General features: G+C 50.9%; 1 protein-coding gene across 1 annotated transcript in view; it reads right to left on the bottom strand.

Annotated features, from left to right (window-relative positions):
* Positions 1-16,926, bottom strand: part of Cotl1 (coactosin like F-actin binding protein 1) — a 32,725-nt gene extending 15,799 nt beyond the window's left edge. Inside the window, exons 1-2 of the mRNA XM_032887874.1 lie at positions 16,678-16,926; positions 16,496-16,578 (exon numbers count right to left, since the gene is read on the bottom strand). Coding sequence (XP_032743765.1) covers positions 16,496-16,578; positions 16,678-16,754 — 160 coding nt within the window. The 5' untranslated portion in view covers positions 16,755-16,926. The remainder of the gene's footprint in view (positions 1-16,495; positions 16,579-16,677) is intronic.
* Between the last annotated feature and the right edge of the window lie 8,995 nt (positions 16,927-25,921).

The raw sequence follows: 25,921 nt of genomic DNA on the forward strand, positions 1-25,921 counted from the left end.
CTGTCCAGTCAGTAAGTCCCAAAGGATCCCCCTGTCTCTGCCTTCCCAGGGCTTCCAAAATGGTAGCAGTTCCTTACTTCTGTGCATCAGATGAAGGTTGTTGCACGGCGCAGATGGACACCTGGGGCCACCAGTAGCTGAGTGCATTTCCCAGCATGAATAGGGTGGGTGTGTGGGCAGTGTTTTATAAGCACTGTGTCCAATAACTAGCACTGAAATGTTTGACAGAATTTCATCCTTGACCCCTAGGGGAGAGAGGCACCCATCCCCGGTCACTTCCCTACCAGCCTTCACACAAAACACAGCCAGTGTCCGTTTCCGCGGTGACGGCTTCCCAGTTCTGCTGTGTCAGCATGGAGTCTTGGGCCTAGCAACTGTGGGTCCTTGCCAAAGGCTTTGTGTGGGACAGTGGCTAGAGCCCTGACCTCATCCTTCATCCAGCCAAGTGGAGAGCCGGCCAGAGGCGTCAGCTCTCCCTCCCTGACTGTTGGTCAGCTTTCCTGTGCCACCAGGGACTTTCAAAAGATGGCCCTCTCAAAACCTACCCCTCACCGGTTTCAGACACTTGCCCCAGACAGCACCATCCACTCAGGCCAGCACTGAAGTGTTTGAGTGTGTACTCAGATATGGTTTGGGTTAAACCTAAAAGAACATGGTTTTTTTTTACATTTTTATTTAGTCATATTTCTTATTTTGAGTGCATGTAAGTGATGCAGGGTGTAGAGATCAGAGGATAAATGGAGTTCATTCCCTTTTTCTACCTTTATGTAGGTTCCGGGGACTGAACTTAGGTCGTCATACTTGTGCGGCAATCACCTTTACCCACTGAGCCATCTCGTCAGCCCCTAGATTTCTTTTGAAGAGTCTCTGGCAGTCACCCAGTAAAAACTTGTATCCTAAGGACTAGTTGGTGCATAGAGAGTAAGTCACAGACACCCCTACAGGCTTTGGGAACCTTCCAGAACCTCGTGCTGACTTCATTTAAACAACCATGGGGGAGGGAGGCAGGCAAGTCACATATGGAGTGGCTGGCTGGGTGTTTATCTAGATGGCTGCAGTTTGCTCAAGGAGACTGCTGACAGACACATTTTCAGAAATCTGGAGGGATGGCACTTACAAGCGCCGGACGCTGAAGACCTGGCTGCACAGAATGTCAGCTGAGCATGGACACAAGGCGCGTGCACCATTTTTACTGCTGCATCGAAGTCCGAGGCTGTCACGGCTGTCCTGACAGCACGGGAGAGCAGGCGGCCCTCTCAGGAAGTCCATTCCCACTGCTCTCTTCAAAAAACAAGGGAGCAAAGCTACCTCAGCAGACACCCTAAGCCACCCTCTTCTCAGACAGAACAGGAGCGAGGGAGTGGCTGACAAGCAGAGGGGACTTCTCCACGCTTGAACACGTGTGTACATGCGCACCCACGCTAAAGTGAAAACTTGTGAGAGGGCTGGCACCTGGGCCTGCGGCCGTCCTCCTTGGTGATACTCTGTCCCCAGTGGGATTTGGGTAGGCAGAAACTAGAATAGCGTTTCCCAAACTTCCTAATGCTGCGACCCTCTCGTGGTGTGGTGACCCCCCCAACCATAAAATCATAGCTGTTGCTACTTTATAACTGTAATTTTGCTGCTATGAACTGTAATATAAATAATCTGGTTTTCGATGGTCTTAAGCCACCCCTGTGAAAGGGTGGTTTGATCCACAAAAGGGTCATGACTCATGGGTTGAGATCCAGTGACTTAGAAGTTGCTTTCTTGATGAAGTCTGGTTCTCAGTTAAGTGCCTGGCCCTCGCCTGCCTTTCAACACACATGACCCCCAAAGGACATGAGCTCCGCTTGTCTGGAAACCCCAGGAGGTAGCTGAGGAGGGGAGCTTGGTGGGAGTGACCAAGCCTTTGGGGTGACTCTGATGAGCCAAAGCTTGAGAGCCACTGTGGAAAGAATAAGGCAACGGGAGGAGGACGGGGATCCAGTGCAGTGATGGGATGTGTAGAGGGCTCCGGCACAGAAAAGCAGAAGTCCTGAGTCCAGCCCCACCCCTTCCTCCTGTCCCGCACCACTTCATTTTAAGGAAGTGATCAGGCCGAGCTTCCTGAAGGGTCTGGTCCCACTTTCCTTTCTTTCATTCTTTTTTAAAGATTTATGTATTTATTATAAGTATCTAAGTACACTGTAGCTGTCTTCAGACACACCAGGAGAGGGCATCAGATCCCATTACAGATGGTTGTGAGCCACCATGTGGTTGCTGGGATTTGAACTCAGGGCCTCTGGAAGAGCAGTCAGTGCTCTTAACCACTGAGCCATCTCTCCAGGCCCCTGGTCCCCCTTTTCTACATGACCCTCTGCAGGACCAGAGGCATAACCATCAAGGTGACAAGGCTATCCCTCAGACTCACCCTCTGCCGAACTCCTCAAAAGCCACAGCAGAAAAGGAGGGCCCCCTAAGCAGTGTCAAGGCATCCAAACTTGCTTGTCTAACTCCCTGCTCACCTAACATGTCAGGAAGCCTCATCCCAAGGACTGGGGCGTGTATTACAAACCCATTCGAATCCCCATGGGGGACATCACCAAGGGTAAGATGAGGCCAGGCCCATGCAGGAAGACTGACACAGTTCTGTGCCTTCCCCGTGCATGCCAGGTCTGGGGTGCCTATACAGGGCTCTCTATCTCCAATTCAGGATCTCTAACAACATCCGCCCCCATCCAGTGAGCTTTCCTCATGAGAGCCACGGGGTTAATACAACCCCACCCAGAAATCCTTAACTCCTGCATCCTCACAGGCCATCTCTACGAATGCTGTGGGAGCAGGTGGGACGCCCACTACAAGCTTCTGCTTGCAAAGCTCCAGATCTCCATCTACTGAGCACCCCATAAACAGTAGTAGGGGTCAGTGGGCGTGCTCAGAGCACTGCCTGAGTGGGGCTCCACCAGGGCCCTTCTGCCTCAGCCTGGGTTCCTCTCATGCCCCTCTCTTCATAACAGCCTATACCACCTTTCTTCTGCTTTGTCCCTAAACATGCCCTCCGCTCCCTTCTAGTCTAGGAAGGCGGAAGGGCTTAGGAGTTGAGGCGTGGAGGGAGTCCCTAGCAGGAGTAAAGAGGAAAGCCATCTGGGGTCCGGGCGGGGGATGCCGGACAAGGACAGCCATAGGGAGGTGGGAGGCAGAGTGTGAGCTAAGGAGGAGGGACCACAGCGGGGATGGGAAACAGACAGATAACAGAGGGGAAGTGAGAATTCTCTGCAATCTACAAAGCCACCAGGACAGGCTGCTTCGGTGATGTCCCCCAAAGAAATACCAGCACAGAGTCCCTGCCATGCTGACCGTGTGAGCCGTTCTGCCTTTTCCCACCCAAATTCAAAACCTCAGTGGACCCTTAGGTTGGGGCTCATCCCCTGCCCCTCCTATCACAGGGTTCCCCAATACGGCGGCATCCACACTGAAAGGACACTTCAGGGCAGGCCCAGGGACCAAAGAGCTGCCACGTGGCACTTAACGTTCAGTGAGCTTTAGTGACTTCCTTGTCACGCACGACACAGGCCGGGGTGCGGAGTAAGCAGAAACTCGAACGAGCAAAAAGAAAGCTGCAGACGGAAGAGGCTCTCAAAACGCTGTGATCCAAACCTGGAACTCACTGCTTATCCCAAACTGGCCTCAAACCGGCAACAATGCTCCTGCCTCAGCCTTCCGGGTGCTGTCACTCACTGCAGGAGTGACCTACCACAAATGGAATCTTTTAAGCAGTTCGCCCATCTGTCCAGTCCTCGTGTCCCTGTGCCAGGGACACCACAAGCAATGTATAAATAAACCGTGGGCCGACAGAAAGTAGGGGAAAAGAGAATTTTTTTTTTTTTTCTATTTCTGCCCTGAAGCTGAACTTCAGAGTATGACAAAAGGAGAAAGGAAAAGCAGGACACAGGCCCAGAGCCCAGGATCAGCTCATGACCTTCCTCACAGCTTTGGAGAAGTGCAAACAAAGCTCAGACAGGGGAAACACTCCCACACCAAAGAGCTGAGCAGCCATCTTCCCAAGGGGAGGGGGCTGTAGGAGGGGAGTGGGCGGGACACGGGAACAACAGAACAGGACAGGCTGGGTAGGGGGGGAGAGTTGTGAGGAGGGTTACAGGCTAGAGGGAAGGGCTATGGGGAAGGGGAAGGGCTGCAGGCTGGAGGGGAGGGCTGCAGGCTGAGAGGGGGGGGTGGGACAGGCTGGAGGGGAGGGCTGCAGGGGGAAGAGAGGCTGAAGGAAGGGGTTACAGGCTGGAGGTGGGGGGCTATATCTCCAGGAAGCTGGGAGGAAGCAGGAAAAAAAAAGTTGACATCCTGTCAAAGTCCGGAGGCAGCTGGGCACAGTCATTGCATCCTGGATCCTGTAGGGCTATGCAGAGGGGCCCAGAGGGGGTGAGGCTGTCTTTCCAACACAGGGGAAGGAGGCTGGCATAACCACACACATATACACATAACACACAGACAGCAGTGTACGTCTCCCCTCTCCTCCCTTGGCCCTCACTATGTTCTGTGGGCTCCATCCCTAGCACAAGAAAATGGATGGATGGATGGATGGATGGATGGATGGATGGATGGATGGATGGATGGAAGGCTGATTTGAAATTGCAAGAGAAAGGTTAGGTAACAAATGGCCTCTGTTCATTACACAGCCCCTGGTTATCCAGGGCAAAACGAATGAATGCACCAGTTCCCTCTTACCCCAAGTATCTGTCTCTCTTTTTTTTAACCTAAGAGTTTCACGTTGGGTTGAAACTCATAGGTAGCCTAGGATAATCCTGAACTTCTGATCCCCCTGCCTCTACCTCCTGAGTCCCCGGATTACGACATGTACCTACCTGGCTTACTGTGCGCACGCTAAGAAATTATTCTACCAATGGAGCTACCTCCCTGGGTAGAGACAGGAGGATGGCGAGTCCAAGGCCCATCTGGTCAACCTAATAGGACTCAACTGGAAAATAAAAAGTAAAAACAGAAGTGGGATGTACGTGGCTCAGAACCAGGGGTGAGCAAGGCCCTAAACTCAATCCCAGAGCATAGACGAAGGACAGCAATAATTCTGGACTCCATGAAGAAAGCCCACGAGCCCAGAACTGAAGACTCCATCCACAATGACTTATTTTCTCAGGGGCTGGGAGGCTGAATCTCCCGGGTGATCTCAGCACACAGGCATCCGCGGGTAAGGTTCTGTGTCTGTGATCACATCGATTATACAGAACTGAAGACATCCACAGCGACAGTCTTGACAGGAAAGAATATGAGAAAATGCAGTAGAAGCGGAAGACAAAGCCTTAAACCATTTGCAGGTCTCTGGAGACGACGGAGCTCCAGAGAGAATAGGCGGACCCGGAGACCCAAATGACACAGACAGCCCCAGGCTGCCCCGGACACGGCACAGGTGTTCGCTCTAATCAGTCGTGTCTGAACCAGACATCCCTCAGGGCAGTGTGGCGTGTGGGGTGTGACTGCCGGATCAGCACTGATTTGCTCTTTACAGCGCTGCTAAGTCCGTACAATCGCGATTCAGAGACTATTAAATACCCTACCCGATCACTACCCTCCAACTGTGAGCACAATGGCACCAAACCCCCAAACGCTTGTTATTCAGGTATGACTAGACATCGGAGAAGGAAGGAAGTTAGCTTTTACTGGAGGCTTCATGGATGACATCCCCCCTTGGATCCAAGACTTAAAGGTTAAGTTGGCCCCGAGGTCTCACAGTCTCCCGTAGCCCAGGCTGGCCTCAGAACCACGCAGTCAAGGATGACCTTGATCTCCTGACTCTCCTCCCTCCACCTCGCAAGCGACTGGATGATCAGTTCACAACCTGCCCCGCTATGTCCAGTGTGTATCACGATGAGGACTGAACCCAGGCGTTCCTGAGAGCTACACGAGCACTCTACCATAGGGCCACAGATGCAGCCTGGAAGACTACATCTTGTTCCTATCAATCCCAGAGCCCAGATGGTGCCTGGCACACGGCACGCTCTCAGAAAGAGCCTTGAACAGTCACCTCTGTGGTCTGGGGAGCTCTCAGTCCTCGGCGTCAGCAGCTCAGCGCAGCGGGAGGTGTGATTCCTTCTGGGCACTGTCAGTGTGACTTACACAAGCAGGAGATGTCGAGAAAGCTCAGGGGCCACCTAGCAGCCGACAGCATTTGCACACTGACCTTTAACCAAAGGGCACGGAGAGGATAAGGAATTCATACACAGCTGCGGGCCTGGATGAGGCTGTGAGGTGGGGGCCATGCTCCCTTCCGGTGTTTCACCGAGCAAGATTACGCACACAGGAGGGACTGACTGCTCTAGCCAAGGGGACGGAGAAAAGTCCCCTCCCAATCTCCAGAGAGTAACAGTCTGCTGTCCTCAGCAGACTCAGGTGACAAAAACAAGCCCTTGGGTTAGCCTGACACATAGCAAGTTTTGAAAGTGACTGGATAAGCTTAGTGTAACAGTTCATACCTATATCACACACAACACTCTGGGGGGCTGAGGCAGGAGGATTATGGCCTTAAGGCCACTCTTTGCTACAGAGACAGATTATGGTGAAAAAAAAGAAGGAAGGAAGGAGGAAAGGAAGGAAAGAAGGAAAGAAGGAAGGAGGGAAGGAAGGAAGGAAAGAAGGTAGGAAGGAGGGAAGGAGGGGAGGAGTTGGTGAGATGGTAATGAGACCGCCTGTGGTAACCATGGCTACCAGGGAGCAGAGGCTGCAGAGCCAACAGGCAGGAAGGTGGTAGGCTGGGTGCTGGAGGGCAAACAGAGCAGCCAGTGCCGGGGACACAGGTCTCTGAACACACAGAACCCATCCTGGGAACACACGAGTAGGCCACAGGGAAAACTTAAATGTATGCAGACTGGAGAACCCCCAACACGACCTTTCTTCTTGAGCTGGGTCCTGTGGCAGCAACTTCACATGGCAGAGGGGACTTTATAGATGTCACCTGGTGGAGGTTTGAATGAGGGATGACCCCCCCCCCCGCATGCCTGCCTTGGCTAAACTACAAATTCCTTTTTTTTTTGTTTGTTTGTTTTTGGTAAGATTTTATTTATTTAATATATATGAGTATACTGTAGCTGTTTTCAGATAGACCAGAATCCATTACAGAGGGTTGTGAGCCACCACGTGGTTGCTGGGAATTGAACTCAGGACCTCTGGAAGAGCAGTCAGTGCTCTTAACGACTGAGCCATCTCTCCAGCCCCACTACAAATTCCTGAATGGAGAAATGGGAAGGTAGGAGAGTGAGGACCAGGGGCTGTCGTGAGAAAGGGCTACACAGACACTGCTGGCTTTGAAGGGGAAAGAAAAGGACCAAAGTCAAGGGCTCACACAGGAAGGTCACCATTAACCACTGTCCTTATTAATAACTATCAACTTGCTCGTTATTGGCAAGGACGAGTAGAAATGACAGAAGACAGAATCAAACGCCAGTAAGTTCATGAGGACAGATGAGAGCCCAGCAGAGCGGAGACATCATCAGAGTCTGACAAGTGGTACAAGGATCGTGAGTCCCAGGCCAGCTAGGGCTGCTCGAATCCTACCTCAATAAAAATAAGTAATAAAGAATCAGGACCACCAGGGCAGGCCTGTCAATCCAGTTACTAGGAAGGGTGAGGCTGGAGGATCTAACTTCAAATCATCCTGGGTAACTTGGCAAGACTCTATCTCGAAATGAAAAGAGGAAGAAGACGGTTGGGGCTGCAGCTCCACGGTGGCGCGTCCCTGCATGCAAGAGTCCCTGGGTTCAAGCCCCAGTATTGTTCCCCCTCCCACCAGATCTACTGCAAGTTACTTCTGAAGCGCATCCACGACATAAATATTAAAAGGCGATAAAAAATTCCGCTCTCGGAAACAGGCCTCTGGGGACGGATGCTCTGAGGCTACTGGCCACCTCCGAGAATTGAGCACACACAAGTCAGTAGGAGAGGCACTCTGGGACGCACACAGGCTTGCAGGAAGACGCCTGGCGCGAGGCCAAAGCAGCCATGCGCTCAGGGCTATTGACAAGGGCTATTTGCTCTGTACTGATTGCGGAACTACTGCTTCAGAGGGGGCCAGCGGGACTTCCTGTGCAGGCTGAGCCTTCAGGGACCACCTAGATAATAGTGGGGTGTGTTTACGCACTGCAAGGTGCTCCTAGCACAGCCTCACATCACCAGCTCTAACCCCGGCTCAGATCCTAGCAGGGATAGGACGGCGTGTGTGGGCGTGGCTTTGTATATTGCCACGTGCTCTAAGGAGAGCTGGCCACCGAACCACGTGGCTTCTGCTTGTGGCCTATCTATGAAATCTCTGACTGCTTGACTCATCTGAGATGCAGCCCTGAAGTCTGCAGACACCCCTTAACCAATGCAGTGGGGACAGAAACCGGTAGCCGTGTGCTCCAACCCCCTACTAAATCTTCAAGGGTCGCAGCAGAATGGCATCCTGTCCTCTACAGCCTCACCGGCTGGCATGAGTTCCCTTAACTGCTTCTCTGCCCTCTTGCCTCACCCAGCCCACACCCTCCTTCCTGCTTCCTGGGTCTACCCCCACCTCCAATCCCCTGGCCTGCACCCAGGCCCAGGCCCCAGGGTCAGCTTGAGGAGGACCCTAAGCAAAAACAGTGCCCAGGAGAAAATAGGCTCGGTGGACAGAAGGTGGCTGAGGCTGCTGGTTTAGATCTGCCTGAGCAGGGGCTAGCTCTTCCCAGGGGCACAATGGGGCACAGAGAAGCTAGGTGACTTGCCAAGGTCACACAGCTCACGTAGAATAGTCCTCAGATTGGAGGGCAGGCAGCATGGATTTCCTTCTGGAAGTGGAAACAGAAGGCTGGAGAGTCAGCACTTACAGGAGAAACCATGACTCAGACCAGTCAAGGGAGCATCACACTCATGGGGGTGGGGGGATGTGTGGTTAGACCCTAGCTACCAAGAACCATGAACACTCTCTCTCTCTCTCTCTCTCTCTCTCTCTCTCTCTGTGTGTGTGTGTGTGTGTGTGTGTGTGTGTGTGTGTGTGTGTCCTTGTCTCTCTTACACACACACATACCCGTATGCCTGCACATCCACTCACATGTTTGTTATACACATGGCAACTCCATGGGGACAAGGGTTACATCTGAGTAGAGGCCTTAACTAGTGTAGAGAAGCCCTCCTAGAAAGTAAAATGGAGGAAGACTGCCCACAGGCCTGAAGAAGGGGAGGACCGGGTGCAGCAGGGGGGCAGTCCTGGTCATTTCCAGCACAGGGGCCTTCTGCACAAAAGCCATAAAAGTACTGTTAGGAGTTGGGGGTGGGGATCCCAAAGTGAACTCAATCACCCCTGGCTGAGGGACCAGGTCACAGGGTCAAGAACAGTGCCCAAGTCAGCCCAAAGGCCTTATTCAGACTTAGTAAATGAGAAACAAGGGCAGCAGGAAGGGCAGAGCCCTGAGGCTTTTCAGACTGACAGGCAGGAGGAAGGGCAGAAGGAAGAGAGAGCTTGAGGCCCCAGCAAGAGGAGGGAGGCGACAGTGGAGGGAGAAGACAGTGTGGAGGGAGGGGGCAGTGGAGGGAAGGGACAGTGTAGGGAGGGGACAGTGTGGAGGAAGGGGACAGTGGAGGGAGAAGACAGTGTGGAGGGAGGGGCAGTGGAGGGAAGGGACAGTGCAGGGAGGGGACAGTGTGGAGGAAGGGAATAGTGGAGGGGCAGGACAGTGTGGAGGGAGGGACAGTGTGGAGGAAGGGGACAGGGTGGAGGAAGGGGACAGTATAGAGGGAGGGAATAGTGTGGAGGAAGGGACAGTGGAGGGAAGGGACAGTGGAGGGAAGGGACAGTGGAGGGGACAGTGGAGGAAGGGGACAGTGTTGGGAAGGGACAGTGGAGGGAGGGGACAGTGTGGGAGGGGAAGGGGACAGTGGAGGAAGGGGACAGTGGAGGGAAGGGACGGTGGGGGGAAGGGGCGGTGGTGGAAAGGGACGGTGGAGGGGAGTGACAGTGGAGGGGACAGTGGAGGAAAGGGACAGTGGAGGGAAGGGACGGTGGAGGGGACAGTGGAGGAAGGGGACAGTGGAGGGAAGGGACAGTGGAGGGGACAGTGGAGGAAGGGGACAGTGGAGGGAAGGGACAGTGGAGGAAGGGGACAGTGGAGGGAAGGGGACAGTGGAGGGAAGGGACAGTGGAGGGAGGGGACAGTGGAGGGAGAACATAGTGGAGGGAGGGGGAAGGGTGGAAGAATAAGGCAGGGGTATAGGGGAAGGTATATAGGAAGTGGGGAGGGGTCGGGGAATAGAGGGGATAGAGCATAGGGACAGTATAGGAGGAGGGTGCAGTATGAAGGGAGGAGGCAGAGAGCTTTTCTGAAGACCAAAGTCTCTGGTACACCAGAACAGGTAAGTATAATAATAAAAAAGAAAGAAAGAAAGAAAGGAAGGAAGAAAGAAAAAGAAAAGGAAAGAAAAGGGGCTGGACACTGTGGCAGCTCATGCCTTTAATCCCTGCAGACAAAGGCAGGTGGATTGCTATGACTTTAAGGCAGCCTGGCGTACCTAGCAAGTTCCAGGCCGTCCAGGACTTAACAGTGAGACTGTCTTAAAATAATAAAAGTAAAAATAAAAGCAAAGAGGAAATTAAATTGCAAAGGGAGAGGCTTGGGTTGTGTGTGTGTGTGTGTATGTGTGTGTGTGTCTGTGTCTGTGTCTGTGTGTCTATGTCTGTGTGTCTGTGTGCGGTGGGGGGCAGGAGGGTGGAGATTAATGAAGCTGTTCTAAAGAGAGGAGCACTGGCTACTTTTTTTTTTTTTTTCCGGAGCTGGGGACCGAACCCAGGACCTTGCACTTGCTAGGCAAATGCTCTACCACTGGGCCAAATCCCCAACCAACTGGCTACTCATGAGAAAGATAGAAACCTGCCAGTCTATACCTGCAAAAATGACCACAAAACCAAAGGCAAGAAAAACTTCACCAAGCTATAAAGCCAAAGGGCTGACACAAAGCCATGTACTCAGCATCAGAATGCAGGGAAAGCATCAGTGGAGACCAAACAGTATCCAAGCTACTCGACACCCTTGAAGGTAAATAAAGTAATAATCCACCAGTTATGGTGGCTTATACCTTAATCATGGCATTCAGGGGGATTATCTTAAGCTACAAGGCCAGTCTGGGATACATAGTGAGTTCCAGGCCAACCTGGGCTACAGTTTCAAGACCTTGTCTCAAAAGGAAAGAGAAAGAAATTAAATGGCTCAGGGAAGTCAACAATCTATAGGGACAGCTTTAAACATGGCTGGATCAGGTGTAAGCCTTACCAACTGATCGCCAACCCTGACCTTTGTCTGAGCTGCCCGCAGTTTCTGTCACAGGCAGAAGGGTCCTGTGACTCCAAGCCTTCTTTCTCTCTGGGTTTAATCCCAGAGAAAGATTAAAAGACTCTTTCCCAACAGCTCTGTCCAAAGTCCCAGTCTCAGAAGCAAGCCCGATCAGCTTCAGGGATCATGTGAGACTCCAACTTTGGGCTAAACATCGTGATAGGGGATGGCTTGCTAGGATTAGCCAAGTCTGGGTCACGTGCCATCTGAGAGCCATTCCCCCCAAAGATCGATGTCCTTAGTCAAAATGACTTCAGGCTACTCGGCTGTGGGCTGACCAGAGCATCATGGGAGTATCACATTCACCTGGCACCTCTGCCAACCAAACTTCACTGCTGACAGTCTCCCAGCATGCCCTTCTCCAGGGATCACCCCACACATCCAGTTTACTTCAGCCTGCCTAGGCCAGGTACCTCCCCAAGACAGCTATGGTGGCGCTGTACACACATTGAGCACCTACTTTAGGCCAGGTAGCGATTCCGTATGCTGTCACTTTATAGCCATCCTCATCTCACAGATACAGAAACAGAGACTCTGGGAGACCTGCCAAGGTCACACAGCAGAGCCAGGCTTCAGTTAGAGCAAAGATTGGATCCTTCATCTGTGCCCTTCCCCACAAGCTCTAAAATCTACACCAGAACACTGGATGCCTTCCCAGAAGCCTGGGTTCTTTCCAAAAGAAAACTGCTTCCAGCAAAGACTTTGGGTCCATCAGGAGAGGACCTGGTTAGACAATGTTGCAGTTAACAGAGTATATTTTATAGCCCCTTTAAAGGCGACACAAGAAAAAGAAACAAAACAAAATAAAAGGTAGTAAAGACTGAACTCAGCCCCAGAAGGCAAGGTGGGTGGTCCAACAGGCCTAAGGCGGTCCTATTTTGGATCAGAAAATACATATAGAGAAATGTTTCAAGAATAGAGACAAAGACTAGGTCCATGGTCATATGACTAATCCTCTGGGAGACCATGAAACATCTGCTGAGCATAGGATGTCTTTGCTGTGACATACCGCCTCAGTTCTCAGAGTAAGTCTACAGAGTAGCCACTGACGCACAGAACAAATGAATAGGACCAAGGACAGAACAATGGCAGGGTGGACACATTTCTGAATGGTTTTCACCTCCTCTTTGTACTGAGTCTCCCGACTATCCTAGAGGAACCTTCTGCGGTTGGGTGGCCCCGTTGATAATGGGGTTGTTGCACAAGCCTGGGGAGCTACGTCTGGATTGCCAGCGCTCTCATAAAAGCTGGGTACGGCTGCATGCTAGTGAGTCCTGATGTGCACTGGCTGTTGGCAAGCTAGCAAAATGGCTCAGCGGGTGGCAGTGCCTGTTCCCAAGATTGACCACCTGCATTTGATCCCTGGAACCCAGGTGGCAAGAGAGAACTGACTCCCACAAACTGCCCATGGGTCCCCACATGGGCACCATGGCACATGCATGCACGGGAAAACACACACGAACATTTTAAAACAAAGTAAAGAGGAATCAAGGAAACATCAACACTGATCTCTTTACTACACACACATGGGTGCACATACACATGTTCTCATACTTACATGTGCGCGCACACACAAAGACTCTTGAGCTGCCTGCACAGTACAAAAACTCCTAACAGCTGGAGTCTCTGCCTTGTCACCCATGCCAGACCTATGAGCCCCACTTCAATAGTTGTCATATGGATGGGTGCACCCCCTCTGCTTGGCAAATGGTCCCTCCACCTCTGTGGGCTGAGCTATGCTGCTTTCTGACTCCGAGTGGCTCTCTGGGGTCCCTGTAGCCCCCACTCAGCTACTTCCCCCACTTCCGGCATGTACCCTGCTTCCACAGGACCTCCATCCCCAAATAAAATGCTAGTCCTACTCAGTGGCATCGGAGGAACGTATTATGCCCTAAGCACACACTCCTGCTGTCTGCGCTGTGGCAGAAGGGTCAACAGATGGGCAGCTCGCCTGCCTCCGGAACATGAATCTGAACTCAGAACATTGGCACAGCCTGCACCCCTCAGCACCATGGCAACCACTTCTCCCCATGGACTAAGCAGCTCCTGCAAACAGACCCAGGCTAAGGTTAATGCCACAGGAGGCCATCGCAGGCTGGATCTAGGCGGATCTACTGTGAGCTGGGCTAAGCGCTGGGCTAAGCACCCACTGAGAATCTCAGGATGAAAAGCTACAGGAATAAAAAAGTAACTTAGTTAACGAATATTTATATAGTCACTCTGCCATTAATTTTGTAATTATTAAGAAGAAATAATTCAGGGTTGGGGATTTAGCTCAGTGGTAGCGCTTGCCTAAGAAGCATAAAGGCCCTGGGTTCGGTCCCCAGCTCGAAAAAAAGAACCAAAAAAAAAAAAAAGAAGAAGAAGAAATAATTCCACAGGAAAGGCGGGGTGGGACTCTACAAATCTCTGAGGTACTTGGAAATACAGGAAAAAAAGCCTTTCTTCTAGGACCTGCCAAGACAGCTGACAGGGAATTAGGGCTCTCCCTACATCTCAGTAAGCAAATCTTCTAGTCTACAAACCATCTCACAAAGAACAAGACCCTAAACCACTTCCTTGGGGCCAAGAGCAATGGATTCCAGAGTCCAGTTCTAGCTCTCTTCTTCTTAAGGTGTCACTTAACCTCTCTGGGCCTTGGTTTGCAATCTTCAGAATGAAACAACCCAGCGGAAGCATGGCTGGCGCGCACACGGGTCAGGTACAGTGATAGGTACGGATAAGATTGCTGAGGGTGGGGTCCCTGGCTCAGGAGGCCTCAGCAGGGGAGGGACAGAGAGCAGACGTGGCAAAGTAGAGCCATCTGTACATCGTCCACCAGATGGCTGGGAAGAGAGAGCAGACTGCAGCTGCAGCCTCAGATCTCGCAGTCCATTCACAAGGACCAACAAGCAGCCCGCAGAGCATTTTTAGCTCATACGCCAGACGATCGCCATCCCTGTAGAGGGTTAGCAATGAGCAGAAAACCACAGCCCACCAGAGGAAGGAAGTGTCCCCCCAAGCGGCATCCAGGCCGGATGTGCAGCAGCAGGAGCATCAGTTGGGAATCTGTCAGCAGGATGCTTGGCCGTCAGCTCCCTCACCTTCTCCAGCATCGATGAGAAAACAGTCAGAGAGGCAGGAGGGCCGGGGATGGGTTCCCAAGTGAGGAAGGAAAGCGGACCTGCGGCACCCAGCTCCAGAGACTCCGGCCAATCCTGCTGATGGTGCACTAACTTCGGGGAAAGTTGAGCCTACACTTGTCCCACTTTGGAAGCATTTGCTGCAGTCAGAGCAGCTGAGATCCTGCTCCGGACCGGAGCCAAAGTCTGCTCACTGACTCCAGAGCATCGCGCTTTACGCCGGCGATGTTTTAAGTGAATTATTTACAGAAGCAATGAATACAGAGTCTAGCGGCAACTCCCAGGAGACATTTTAGCTGGGAGAACACTTAACACACGAACACACACTCTCACACCCATCTTAGTACCACACAGCACAAAGTGAAATGCCATTCGAGATGAACTGAATGCTAACCGATGCTAACCGATGACTCAATTAAGAAAGTTAGGCCGCCGGGCAAGGTAATGCACGCCTATAATCCCAGCATTTTGGAGACAGAGGCAGGGAGGATCAGGAGTTTCGGGCAGGCTTAGCTACACAGCCAGAAAGCAATTAAAGAGTTGGGTGGCACAAACCAGGAAGCAGAAGCAGGAAGACCTCAAGTTCAAGGCCTGCCCGGACTGAGAGTGAACTTATCTCAAAACAAAGTGGTTTAATTTTTTAAGAAATGTACCTCAGTGGTAGAGCATGTGGCCAGCATATCCAGGGCCCTATGTTCCATTTCCCATACTTGGGGTGGGGGAAAGAGGAAGAAAGCAGTTGGAAAAGAAGTCACATGATCCTGGATTGATTTTTTTTTGGGGGGGGGGTCTGTTTGTCACCAATGACTCTGACCAGCACTGTCCTGAACACTTACATACACACTTGGGATCAATCAATCTCACAGCAGCACTATGGGAGATCAGGTGAGGAACTGTGACCCCCACAGGGACCTGGTCCCAACCCACCCAGCTGGAAAGCAGCCCCCGAGGGATTCTAACCCACAGCCAGCCCCAGGAGTCTACACCCTAGCTTCTAGGTGGCCTGCTTTTGTTTGACATTAGTTCCAAAGCTAAAGACAACAGGAGACAGCAGGCCCGGGATCTCCTACTTCAATCTCTTTCAAGGCTTTTTCGGGAAGGCAAGGGGGACGCCCAGCCAGCCCAGCTGGCCTCCAACTCTCCTCCTCCTGCCTCTGTTTCCAGAATATGCTGAGCTGCTGTGAACACCGGCTCCTTTAGGGATCTCATTACCAACTGTGCTGAGCCTGCTGCTACCAGGGGCTGTGGCCATTCAGGCCCTGGGTTCTTTCATGGTCCACACACCCCAGGGGATCTTAACACACACAAACCTTAGGGTTCCGTGGGATGCTTTTATTAAGTCACACATCTGTATGATTCCTCCACACCAAACCATTGGAGCCCTTCAGCTCCTGAAGCTATCACCCATGCCCCACCCCAGCCAGGGGCCAGTAGCTCCGCTGCTGGGACATCACAAGTCAGCTTCACTTTATCCAGGCCCCATATAAGCAACATCGGGCATCCGCTCTTAGTACGTGCCTCTTTACTCTTCAAATTAAAGGCTTGTACAGAGGCAGATAAGGACAAAGATGGGAGAAAGGAGGGTGGGGCCCTGGGTTCGGCCTTTAGCTTGCAGCCCCCAGGGGCTTCGGCGTTTATTGTTCACTGACCAATCAGAGAGGGTGGAGTTTGAACTGCCAGTTCTGACCTGGAAACCCAGTGAACCACAGGGAGCGGAAGAAGCTGACCCAGCCAGGAGAAGAATCTCCTCGGGTCACTTGATGGTGATGTCCACAGGGGTTGGGGGCAGGGTGGGGGAGGGATACGGTCAAGACTTTAGAAAGCTCAGACCAGAGCTTTGCATGGTTGTGCACGCCCACCATATCAGTACTAGATGGTTGTGGCAGTAGGATGGCCAGTTGGAGGTCACCCCTATCTCCAAAAACACAAAGACAAAAACAAGCAAGCAAACAAACAAAACCCCCAGCCTATATCTGTTGCTGCTTGGATATCCAGCACCTCGCTGCCCAGGGAAGCCACCCTCTCCCAAAAGGTCTCAGGTCGTCCTACCTGTGCACTGCTGGATGAAGTGCTGGTAATCCGCTCCCTGATCGCCGGGGACAATGGTGGCACCGTCGTATTTAAAAGTCACCCTTTGGGTTGGAGGAAGAAAAGAAACATAGGTGAGCAGCGGCGGCGAGCGGCACGAAGCAGGTCGGTACTGGCATCCCCAGCCCCGCGGCGTTGCTCACCAGATGACCGACGAGCCGTCGTCCCGCACTAAGTTGTACGCCGCGCGACACGCCTCCTTGTCGATCTTCGTGGCCATGGCCGCCGCGAGGACACTGCCGGAACCAGTGAATGCGTCCCTGATCCTCTGCGAGGGTCGAGCGGGCTCCGAGAGTGAGCAGGGGGTGATGGCCGCTCGCAATTGCAAGCTAAGGTCCTCGGAGAGGGGCCCGCGGTTACTGCAGAGCCAGAGCGCGCGCCGGGACTCCACTCCCATGAAGGCCACGCCCCTCTGCTCCCATTGGTCACGCGGGCGGGGGCGGAGCGTCTTGCACATCCGGTGGCCAATCCCAGTCTATGTGGATTGCGCAACTCGGCGGAGGGCTGGAGGAGGGGCCCTTCCTCTTCTTCCCTTCCTCCGTCTTCTTCCCTCCCCACTCCATGGGCCCCCAGCCTCTCTCTTCTTCCACCACCTTCTGTGTTCTTCGATCTCGCTCTCCTTCCTCCTTTCCTCTCTCCTCCATTCCTCTCCTTCCCTTACCCGTTGCACTCCTCTTCTCTCAGCCTCTTCCGTGTTCTCCTTTCTTCTCATCTCTATTTATCCCACCCCAAGCCCCTTCTTCCTCCTCCCTAAGGCCTCCTCCCCTTCTACCCTTCTTCCTCTCCATCTTCTCTCATCTTCCTATTTTCTATTCCTCCCTCATTCCCTCCACACAGTGAGCTGGGCTGCAGAGCTCTCCACCCCTTCCCCTTCCCTCCAGAAGGATAACTTAAGTCAGCACTCAGATGAGTCAGGCTGGCCAAGGCTGGCCCCCTAACCCAGTGTTTGCTCTTTGGATTTGGAAGGGGAAGAGGTGGAAAGAAGGAAGCATTTCATTTGGAAAGGGGCAGACTGGGAATCACTGTTGACTTTGTAGCCTGGTTATCTGCAGTCAGGTGGGGTGCTGGCAGGGGTGGGGTGGGGAACGACATCCTTAACTCCCTTACTGGGTCATTCATTCACTACTCTTCCACTATCTACCCTACAGGCCCGTGAAAGGCTGGCTCTGGAGGCCCAGCTCTAGAATTACACCGAGTGTAATTTTCAGCTCCAAGCCATAGGAAAGCCCTGAAACCTTTGCAAGAGTTCTTAGCTCTCTCCCCATGGTAAGAATAACATGGCCGGCCTCATGGGGTGTCTTCAGCTTTAACTGAAATGATGTATATCAGCCGGGGCCCAGCATCAAAAGAGGTCAGTGTTGGTTTGCTATTAACTAAAACGAATCATAGACAGAAACTGAAAAGGGAAGGCTACAAAATACGACTCTGTCTCAGAGGAGGAGAGATGGTTCATCTTCTTCCAGAGGACTTTAGATTCTTTCTCAGTACCCGTGTCTGTAATTACAGCTCCAGGGGAAGCCGATGTCCTCTTCTAACCTCTGTAGGCATCTACGTGCTCACGCACGCGCACACACACACACATACACACACACACATACACACACACACACACACGCACTAGAGTAAATATAAATAAAAATCGTAGTGGTACACACCTGTTGTCCAATAAAAAGCACCACCTTCCTCAAAATGAAAGATAACAAATCCATGAAAACTGCCACTCTAGTCCCAGACAATGGTCAAGTGTGGGATGGTCTGGTCCAGTGGTTATTTGTGTCTGTGTGTGTGTTTATCTGTGTGTGTTCCTCCCTTATGAGTGTATGATGCAGAGGACTTGTCTTTCCAGTCCGAGTCTCTCACCGGTCTGGAGGTCACCAAGTCTGGCAGGCCATTCAACCCCAGGGGTCCAACCGGGCTCTAACCTCCCCAGCACTGGAAGATATTAGAGCCACTCAGAGCTCCATGCTTCTCTGGCAAGCACTTCACTGATTAAATTATTTCCCCTTCCGTTCGTTCATGTGGTGTGTGTGTGTGTGTGTGTGTGTGTATGTTGTCTTTGGTTTTTAATTTTGTTTTGTTTTGTCTTTGTCTTGTTTTGTTTTTCAGATAGGGTCTCATGTAGCCCAAGCTGGCTTCCAATTTACTATGTAGCAGAGGATAGCCCTGAACTCCTGATACTCCAGACTCCACCTCCCAAATGCAGGGGTTACAGGTGCGTGCCGCCAGGCCGGGCCTTCAGATGACCCTGAAAGACATGAAAAAATTCCAGAGATTTCGGGCATCACACCCCCCTGGAAGGGAAGTGACAAGAGATTGTGAGCTGCCTGACCTGAGTGCTGAGAACTGAACTCGGGTCCTCTTGAAAAGCGGCAAGTGCTCTAACCACTGAACCGTCTCTCCCGCCCCTGTTGTTTGACTGATTAGTTGATTAGAGTTGGGCTTTGGGGTTTTTTGGTGTGTATGGTTTTCGGTGTTTTTTGGTTTTTTTGTTTTTTCCGAGACAGGGTTTCTCTGTGTAGCCCTGGCTGCCTTAGAACTCACTCTCTAGGCCAGGCTGGCCTCAAACTCAAGAGATCTGCCTGCCTCTGCCTCCCGAGTGCTGGGATTAGAGACTTGCGCCACCATTGTTGGTATTCTGTCTAAGCTCCACCCCCACAGTTGCTTGGCAACAGCCAGCTGTGCCTGACTATAAAGGGGGCAGCTTATCCTCTCCTCTCCCTCTTACTCCTCTCTTGCTTTCTCTTGCTCTTCCTCTTCCCGTGCCCTCTTCCCTGTCACTTCTCTCCCCATCCCCGCTTCCCTCCGCGTGCTCATGGCCTGCCTCCTTTCCTCTCTTCTTCTACTCTTCTCTCTATTAAACCTCTCCACGAGGAACCATGTTGGCTTGCTGTGCTTCGTCCGGGCGCGGGCTGAGATTTAAACCCCAACATTGGTCCTAACATTGGTGAGCTGTACGGGGATCGAACCGTGTGAATATATCGTTTATTCATATGAAATTACTACCCAAGACCCAAGCATGGTGGTGCATGGTCTCCAATCCCAAGACAGAAAAGGCAGATCTTCTGAGTTGTAGCTCAGTCAACACTACACAGTGAGTTCCAGGCTAGTCAGACCTACATAGCAAATCCTGCCTGCCTCAAAAACAAAGGAAAGGAAGAAAAAGGAGGAAGGAAGGAAGGAAGATATCAATTACTACCAATAAAGCGAAGTCAACCTTACACCTTCTCGATCTGCATTCCCGGCACCATGGTGTCAATCACCTAAGACGGTAACCGGAAGTAACTGCCCAGGACCCGCAACTCTTCTTTTTGCTCCTTGCTGAGGGCGCCCTCTACTGGCATGAACATGTAAAAAGGTTTGTTGGTCAGGGAACCTTGATTCTGAGTACAAATCCTGTCTGCCTACTCAGCTAAGAAAACACCAGTAAACAACTACATATCCGATGTGCTGCGTTGTAATCCTTGCCCTCAGTTGGAATCCACGGAATATCACAACACAGAGAGTGGTCTGGCTGGGCGTGGGGGCCTGCACCTGCACCACAGGACCCCCGAAAAAGAGGCAGAAAAATCGAAGACATTTCAGGTCAGATGAATCTACAGAGTAAGTTCCGGGGCAGCCAGGGCTACACAGTAAGATCTTCTGACAAAATTCAAATAATGGCCCATTGATATATATGGCTTGGTGCGTAAAGTTACTTAGTACTACATCCCACTACCTGAGTTCAAATCTGGGATCCACATAGAGGAGAAAATAGACTCCTGCAAGTCGTCCTATGACCTCGACGGCAAAATGCAACACATGCACGCACACGCGCACGCGCGCACACACACACACACACACACACACACACACACACACACACACACACACAATTTCTGCATAGCACATATGAGCCCTAAGTCAGCACAGCTGATTCTCACCAGGACGTCAAACGTTCCCCCTCCTCCTGGCTTTCACCAGCAGCCCTGTGTTACCAAGGCACTTCTGAAACTCTCCATCTACCGCCTATTCCACCACCTTCTGTTTCATAGCCTCCACTGGTCACTCTCTCAAGTCTTTCTCTGATCTTACATTTTGTCTGACCGCCCCTGGAAGAATGCCAGGTCCACCAGCAGGGCTTTGTCTATCTAGGTCACTAGAGATGCCCATCTTCAAGAGCCACAGGAATCCCAGACAGACATACACATCCTGTACCTCTGGGACACACACACCTCCAGCTTCAAAGGCCTTGCCAGGACCTGTTAATTGTCCCAAGAGATGGACAGTGGCTGCAGACTGGAGACTAATTTCTGGAAGTTCCTTCACAGCCTCTTCTCGGCTTCCTGCCCACATGAGAGAAGCAATATATGTGGTAATGTATGAAAGGCAATTGCAAACCTTAGGAAAAAAAAAAAAGGTGCGGGGGCTGGGGGGAATGGAGAGATGGCTCAGCAGTTAAAAGCACTGACTGCTCTCCCAGAGGTCCTGAGTTCAATTCCCAGCAACCACAACATGGTGGCTCACAAACATCGGTAATGGGATCTGGCGCCCTCTTCTGGTGTGTCTGAAGACAGCTACAGGGTACTCACACAAAGTAAATAAATCTCTAAGAGAAAAGAGAGAGGAAGAAACGCAATCACGATTCTGTTTTTGGCAGCGTCACACAGCATCAACAGTAATGGTATCGCCATCCTGTGTGTTCATTGTCTGGCACCGCCCTGTGATCCTGCGTGGAGCGCCTGACAACCTGTTAAGTTCTGTGGGGCTGTTTTCCATCAGCTCTGGCTTCTTCTCTTACATATTTTTCTTTTTCTTACTTTTTTTAAAATTATTTATTTAGTGTAGCAGCTGTCTTCAGACACACCAGAAGAGGGCATCAGATCCCAATACAGATGGTTATGAGCCACCCTACAGTTGCTGGGAATTGAACTCAGGACCTGTAGGAAGAGCAGCCAGTGCTCTTACCGCTGAGCCGTCTCTCGAGCCCCTTACATATTTTCCTTAGAGGATGTCACACACAAGTACAGTGTGTTTCCATCATACCTACCCTTTTATATCTTTTATATCTTAGTTTTTAGAGACAGGGTCTCTTACAGCCCCGGCTGGCCTCGACTCCAGGTCTGGCTGCCTCTGCCCCAGGTACTAGGACTACAAGTGTGCTCTGTTAGGATTAAATGCCCGGCTGTTCACACCTGCTTCTCAGTTCATTCTCAGAGTGGCTCTGTCCTTGTATCAGCCCGATGAGAATTGAAGCCATTCTCCAGAGCAGGCTTTGTTTTGTCACAGACTCTCATTATTTAGCCCAGGCTGGCCTTGAACTTGAAATCCTTCTGTCTCAGCTTCCCGAGTACCTGGATTATAGGGAATTACATGCATTACATGCAGTCTCAGTGCATTAATTGCATGCACTGAGACTGCACCTCATCAGGAAGCAGAGGTTGGAGATCATGAGACTGAGTCAGGCAGCTGGGCTACCTGGGCTTCCAGGGGACTCTGGACTGAGTTTTCCAGAATTTCCTATTCACCTAGATAAGAAAGGTAATTCTAGCACCCAAGAGGCAGAGAATGGAGGATCAGGAGTCCAGGGTCATCCTTGACTACACAGCCAGTTTAAGACCAGACTGAGCTACCTGAGACTCTGTCTCAAAACAAACACAGAAACCAAGGGCTGGAGAGATGGCTCAGTGGCTAAGAGCACTCGTCGATCTTTCAGAGGATCCATGTATGGTTCTCAGTGCCCATTTTATGGTACACAATAATTCATAACTCCAATGTTGGGGTTTCCGGGCCCCCCACCTCCCTGGACATCTGCACACATGGTATTCATAAACTCATGCAGACACACACACATTTAAAACACAATCTTTGGGCTGGAGAGATAGCTCAGAAGTTAAGAGCACTGACTGCTCTTCCAGAGGTCCTGAGTTCAAATCCCAGCAACCACATGGTGGCTCACAACCATCTGTAATGGGATCTGATGCCCTCTTCTGGTGTGTCTGAAGACAGCTACAGCATACTTATGTAATATATAAATAAATCTTTATAAAATATTTATAAAAAAAAATCTTTAAAAACAAACCAGCAATATCCATCATATTCAGTCACTGTATTTCCACTCTTGCAGAAACCTGACAGACTTGTTTTCCTTGGGGCTAAAAATTGAAGGGGAAAAGTCTCTCCTCAGCTGAACTGCCAGGTTGGTGGCATAGCAAACACTCGGCTCTCCCTCCCCCTGGCAAGTGGCTGCACCTGGAGACAGGTGCCTCCCTGGGAAGGGCTATTTATAGGCAGGTCTATTTATAGCATGAGCTGATCTCACGCATTGTCAAGGCTTTACAAAGAGGCTCTCAGGAATGTTGGAAAGATTAAACCGCCTAAGTGGGAACAGAAGGTACAGTCTTGGAGCTCCTGACAGTTGGCGATGGTACTTACGTTCCCAGAAGCCCAGGATGCAAGCCCAAGGGTTGCACAAAGGTCAAGGTTTCTTACTGGTAAGGGCTGCACAGGCATCAGCCCCGAGCTTGCTTTTCATGACATTTAAAATATTTATTTTAAAAAGGTGGGGGGGGGGGGGGCTGGAGAGATGGCTCAGCGGTTAAGAGCACTGACTGCTTTTCCAGAGGTCCTGAGTTCAGTTCCCAGCAACCACATGGTGGCTCACAACCATCTGTAATGGGATCTGATGCCCTCTTCTGGTGTGTCTGAAGACAGTTACAGTGTACTCATATAAATAAATAAATCTTTAAAATGTTTATTTTATGTATGCATGGGTGGAAGGCATGTGGGCGTGCTCCAGTGTGCATATCTGGAGGTCAGAGGGCAACGGATGAGCATCAGTTCTCTTCTTCCACCATGTGGGTGCTGGGAATCAAACTCAGGTCTTCAGGCTTGGCTGCAAGCCCCCTTACTGGCTGAGCCATCTGGCAGGCCCATTTCAGATAACTTTGAATTTAAAAAAAAAATGAATAAATAGTGTTCTCTCTGAAGTGTGTCCCTCCTCCCATGTGCACATAAATGTTTTTCAGAGGAAACCATATGTCCATTTATTGGCATCATCAACTATGAACAAGAGAGGTGTCTCGGTTTGGTTTGGCTTTTCTTCTGAAGTGAGGATGCTTTCAATCACTGTAGCCGGTGGCCCCGCGTCTTTGGTTTGAAGATGCCGTCCTTTGTACTTCAGGCGGGGACCATATTCTTTTCTCACAACTCTCGTGCAGCTGCGGGAAGTCTCCTTGGCATTAGCTTGGAAGCCTGTCTTGGAGGTTTCCTTCACCGCCTCTACCTAGATCTAGTAGAATCTGAGGTGGCTGAGTCCTACCTGCGGCCAGCACATTCTCACGATACCTAAGAGGGGCACACTGGGGTGACCCCTGGGATTCTGGGATTGGAGGCTCAGCCAGCTGCGAGATGGTCAGACCTGAGCAGGAGATATGGGGTTCGTTTTGTTTTGTTAGAAAATAATAGGAACTTTGAAAACAACATGAATATTTGGCTGCACCAAGAACAGAATATGAGTAAAAACATTAGAAAGTTGTGCTTAACTCTAGAGGGATGTGCTCGTAAAACACCAAGCTTCACTCTTTTCTCTGTAAAACCTCAAGCTACTCCATAGAACTAGGATTTGTCCTTTGACTGGTTGTTTTTCTGTCCTAATTATCATAATTTGTTAGTTTAAAACAACTGGGGGGTTGGGGATTTAGCTCAGTGGTAGAGCGCTTGCCTCAGGAAGCATAAGGCCCTGGGTTGGTCCCCAGCTCCGAAAAAAAAAAAAAAAAAAAAAAAAAAACAACTGGGGGGGGGGGCTGGAAAGATGGCTCAGTGGTTAAGAGCTCTTCAGAGGACCACAGTTCAGTCCCCATCCAAAGGTTAAACAGTTCCTTGCAGCCTTTAACTCCAGCTCCTAGGAACCTGACGCCCTCTTCTGGCCTCTGTGGGCACTGTTATCCAGTTGTAGTTAAAAATGAATTGGGGATTCTACCCCGCCTTTGATTATATAGTTCCCAAATAAAAGACACAAAACCTTTATAGTTATAGTGAGACTTAAGAACACCAGAGCTGGGCAGATATCAACCCTCTAAGCTATTTTGTCTACTTCCCTCGGTAACCCTGAGATAACCCTTACCACGTTCTGCATGGCCAGCAGCTCTTACTCTTATCCAGCCTTTTCTCTCTCCTCTTCCTTCCTCGTGCTCCTCTTCAGACCTCGGAACTCTGGCAACTGAAGCCCCGCCTACCCCTCTTCTGCCCTGCTATAGGCTGCAGGCATCTTTATTCAACCAATAGTTTTCAATTAAGGAGCAAGGTTACATAGAAGCATCATTTGGTCTACCTGTGGATTTCCTGGTTCCGGGCCAGTATTGCCATTATAATAGATAGCAGCCAGCAGACCAAACCTCAGCATTACACACGCATACGCTCACACTCTCACATGTGCACAGCCACGTACACACGCATGCATGCACACATGCTCACACTCTCACACATGCACAGCCACGTAACACACTCACACTCTCACATGTGCACAGCCACGTACACACACATGCTTGCACACATGCTCACACTCTCACATGTGCATAGCCACATATACACGCATGCACACACACACAGGCACACACACATGCATGCGTGTACACGCACTCTCACGCACTTGCACACACCGTTTAGAATAAAATCTTTTTTATTTATTTTACTTATATGAGCACACACTGTCGCTGTCTTCAGACAAACAAGATGAGGGCATCGGATCCCATTACAGATGGCTGTGAGCCACCATGTGGTTGCTGGAATTTGAACTAAGGACCTCTGGAAGAGCAGTCAGTGCTCTTAACCACTGAGTCATCTCTCCAGCCTCTCAATTTTTTTATACTTTTTTTTTTTTTTTGCTTTTTCCAGATAGGGTTTCTCTGTATATCCCTGGCTGTCCTGGAACTTACTCTGTAGACCAGGCTGACCTCAAACTCACAGAGATCCACCTGCCTCTGCCTCCCAAGTGTCTTAAAGACAGACAGGGTGTCTTAGCTCATAGCTACAATCTCAGAACTCAGGAGGCAGGGAGAGGTAAGAGGGTCGCAAGTTCAAGGCAAGTGCCAGCTACACAATGTGTCATAGTCTAGCCTGGGTTAAAGTAAGACCCTATCTCAAAAAGTCTACTCTACCATGGGAACTGAAGACTACATCCTGGCTGTAGAGAGAGCCCTTCCTCAACTCTCCTATTTCCATGTCCGATAATCTTCAAGTGACCTCATTGGTAGAGTTAGGCTGGCAGGGGCAAAGGTACTCCTCCATGATTCCCTAAAGCAAGAAGTGCTAGGATAAGTTCTTTCTTGACCCAGTGATAGGTTCACTTCTCCAATAGCTTCCACTTTTTAAAGTTTATTTAACTTTATTCTATATGTACAGGTGTGGGGG

The sequence above is a fragment of the Rattus rattus genome, chromosome 17 (genome assembly GCF_011064425.1).
Source record: "Rattus rattus isolate New Zealand chromosome 17, Rrattus_CSIRO_v1, whole genome shotgun sequence".
In the NCBI taxonomy this organism is placed as follows: Eukaryota; Metazoa; Chordata; class Mammalia; order Rodentia; family Muridae; genus Rattus; species Rattus rattus.